General features: G+C 43.4%; 1 protein-coding gene across 4 annotated transcripts in view; it reads left to right on the top strand.

The window, feature by feature from the left end:
* The window catches only part of snx7 (sorting nexin 7), a 59,798-nt gene that overhangs the window by 13,980 nt on the left and 43,208 nt on the right, over positions 1–2,610 (top strand). For 3 of the 4 annotated variants that reach the window (XM_015022021.1, XM_015022023.1, XM_015022020.1), the window contains exon 4: positions 1,692–1,850. The exons of the other annotated variant lie outside the window; for it this stretch is intronic. In XM_015022021.1, the coding sequence (XP_014877507.1) occupies positions 1,692–1,850 (159 nt within the window). The remainder of the gene's footprint in view (positions 1–1,691; positions 1,851–2,610) is intronic. 4 annotated transcript variants of the gene reach the window in all.

Genomic DNA, 2,610 nt, shown 5'->3' with positions numbered 1-2,610 from the left:
ACTGTGCACTATTTTATTTTATATTTGTATCATGTTCGAATAAAATTTCATTTCAAAATTTCACAGTTTGTAGTGTTAGCAAATGGAACTCAGTTTGAATATCAACATGTTTTGTCCCTCACAACAGAAAGTGAAACATATAAGCAGTGTCCGAATTCAGGGTCTGCATCCTTCGAAGGACTGGTCTATGTAGGACGGGTCCTTCGAAAGCTGGGAATAAACTAAGACCGGAAGAAAAATATCTGTGGATTCGGACACGTCTACCCTTCACCAACTGTCCCCGCCCCCAGCTCAGCGTAACTCATGTTGCCAAGCAACCGTGACAGCGTGAAGCAGAGAGCGGAGAAGAAAAAAAAAAACAACGGAGCCGCAGTTTGGTTTTCCGTCATGTATTCCTGATTTCTATATTATTCTTCAACTTTTATAGTAAAGGATGTTCCATAGTAAAAAGGAAATCTTTTAGTTTGATTCTAAAATGTTCAAATGTGTACTGCACTTTTCTACAAGGAATACAAATTATTCATTTACAAATATAATACTCTCCACATCGCAGATAGGACATTACGGTTAAATAAACCTATTATGTTTGAAGGCTTAACTTCAATTAACCAATCAAACTGATGTGCTCTGCTTTACTAAAAATAAAATACTGTATAAACCAAACATTTTTAAACCAGACCTGTCTGAATAATATCGGTGTTTAACTCCCACTCATTGGGGAAAGCTAGCGGGAGTTTTTATAACAATGTGCCAGGAGTTAGGCGTTTTCTCTCGGTATACCGAACCTGGAGCGCCCGGCCAGCTGACAGCTGGAGGGGAGCTGGCTGTTAACGCAGCGGTAGCAGACAGGTCCGAAAATGTCAGAGCAATATTGCAATTAGGTGATGTATTGATGAACCGAGCAGATATTTGAGATTTACACACTTAAATTCTTGCCTAAAAACGTTGTACCAAATCACGTTGTGTCATTTAAAGTGTATTATAGCTAAATCATTTGTCGCTATTCACCGCCAATGACGCTCTGCCTGAACGCCCAGTTGGAACCGTGGGTGTTGGGATAAGTGAATGGGATGTCGTGGGCCGTGAAGGATACACCGGACCCATCCTTCAAATCTGGGGAAAAGAAGGACGCATTTGAAGGATGCATTTGAAAGAGTCTTTGAATTCAGACAGGCCTTGTCGCCACGCTATGACGTAATCGGCCTACAAATCCGTCCTTCGAAGGATGCAGACCCTGAATTCGGACACAGCTATAGATTAATTACATGTGGAGTTCAATATTTCAAGCATTTATGGTTTGTAAATTTGGTGAGTTTTGCTGAGAAAGAATGAAAGTCCTTACATTCAGCAACCGATTCTGAGCTCGTTACAGGCTCTGGACACTGCTGTAGGAGAACTGGGTCAGTCACATCCTCCTAGTCAGAGCAGCCAGGTCAGTGTTTGGCAGATGTCACAGATATCTACTGGTTGAAGCTCTTTAGGCAGGCCATTTATCTTGGCAGTGAAGGCCAACACAGAGCCAAGTAAGCACTGCACTGAGAGCCAGCCCCACGTGTTAGACATGACAGAAAACACAGTGATCTTCTGAGAGCTTTGTACTACGCTACATGAGCTGCTGCCCCCAAATGCTTCATCCTCATCACATTGGTTTCTTGGGAGAGATTTAAGTTTCTATGTTGGCATGTTTGCAGCCTCTCCCAGAGAAGTTTGTGATGAAGAGCATGGTGGAGCGCTTCAATGACGACTTCATAGAGACCAGGAGGAAAGCACTACACCGCTTCCTCAACCGGATCGCCGACCACCCCATCCTGTCCTGCAGCCACCACTTCAAAGTCTTCCTCACTGAAGAGGTTTCTCTCATAGACATACACGCACAGTGGGAGGGGTGGAGAATAATTTATTCATTCATATAACAGCCAGGGAGCCACACAGCTAAAGAGCTTCAAAAAAAACGACTCAAGTGCAAAGAAAGAATAAAAGTTAGAAATCTGAAATGAAATGTCACATAATTATGAAAAGCTTTTCAAAAATGAAAAGGTCCTGAGCTTTGATTTAAAGGTCCAGGACCGTGGCCTGGTGTAGATCCAGTGGAAGTTGGATCTACACCAGGCAGATCTTGGGTAGACTGCTGTGATCTACCCAAAGTCTTAGTTCTTGGAACATTTAGAAAAACATGACGCAGTGATGTCAGGCATACCAGCTGGGGCGAAACCATTAGGGGCTTTAAAAATGAAGAAGAAACGTTTCAAAGCTATTCTAAAACGACCAGACAGCCAGCAGAGAGACTGAGGATAAAACCACATTTTGGACCAACTGAAGCCTGTTGAGGGACAGCATCATAGTCTACAGCTGATAACAGCATCTTCTCAAGATCAATAGCTTCAAAACTCTGACAATGATTTTAAACGATCTAGGTGATTAAATCAGTGGTTCCCAAACTTTTTCCTCCTGGGCCCCCCCAGTGGTTTCCAAACTATTTCTGGGCCCCCCCTATGGCTTACAAATAGCTGTCTGGTTGAACGATGTGTGTGAGCGAAGAGGGTGGGGTGTGGATTCTTGGAGACTCCCTGTTATACTCAGCTCTGGCTCCAGACGAACAAGGGGGGGGGG

This window comes from Poecilia latipinna, unplaced genomic scaffold, assembly GCF_001443285.1.
Source record: "Poecilia latipinna isolate Pla-1442-1.1 unplaced genomic scaffold, P_latipinna-1.0 Scaffold2914, whole genome shotgun sequence".
In the NCBI taxonomy this organism is placed as follows: Eukaryota; Metazoa; Chordata; class Actinopteri; order Cyprinodontiformes; family Poeciliidae; genus Poecilia; species Poecilia latipinna.
The sequence above is the reverse complement of the archived record's forward strand: the minus strand, read 5'-3'. Positions and strand labels throughout refer to the sequence as shown.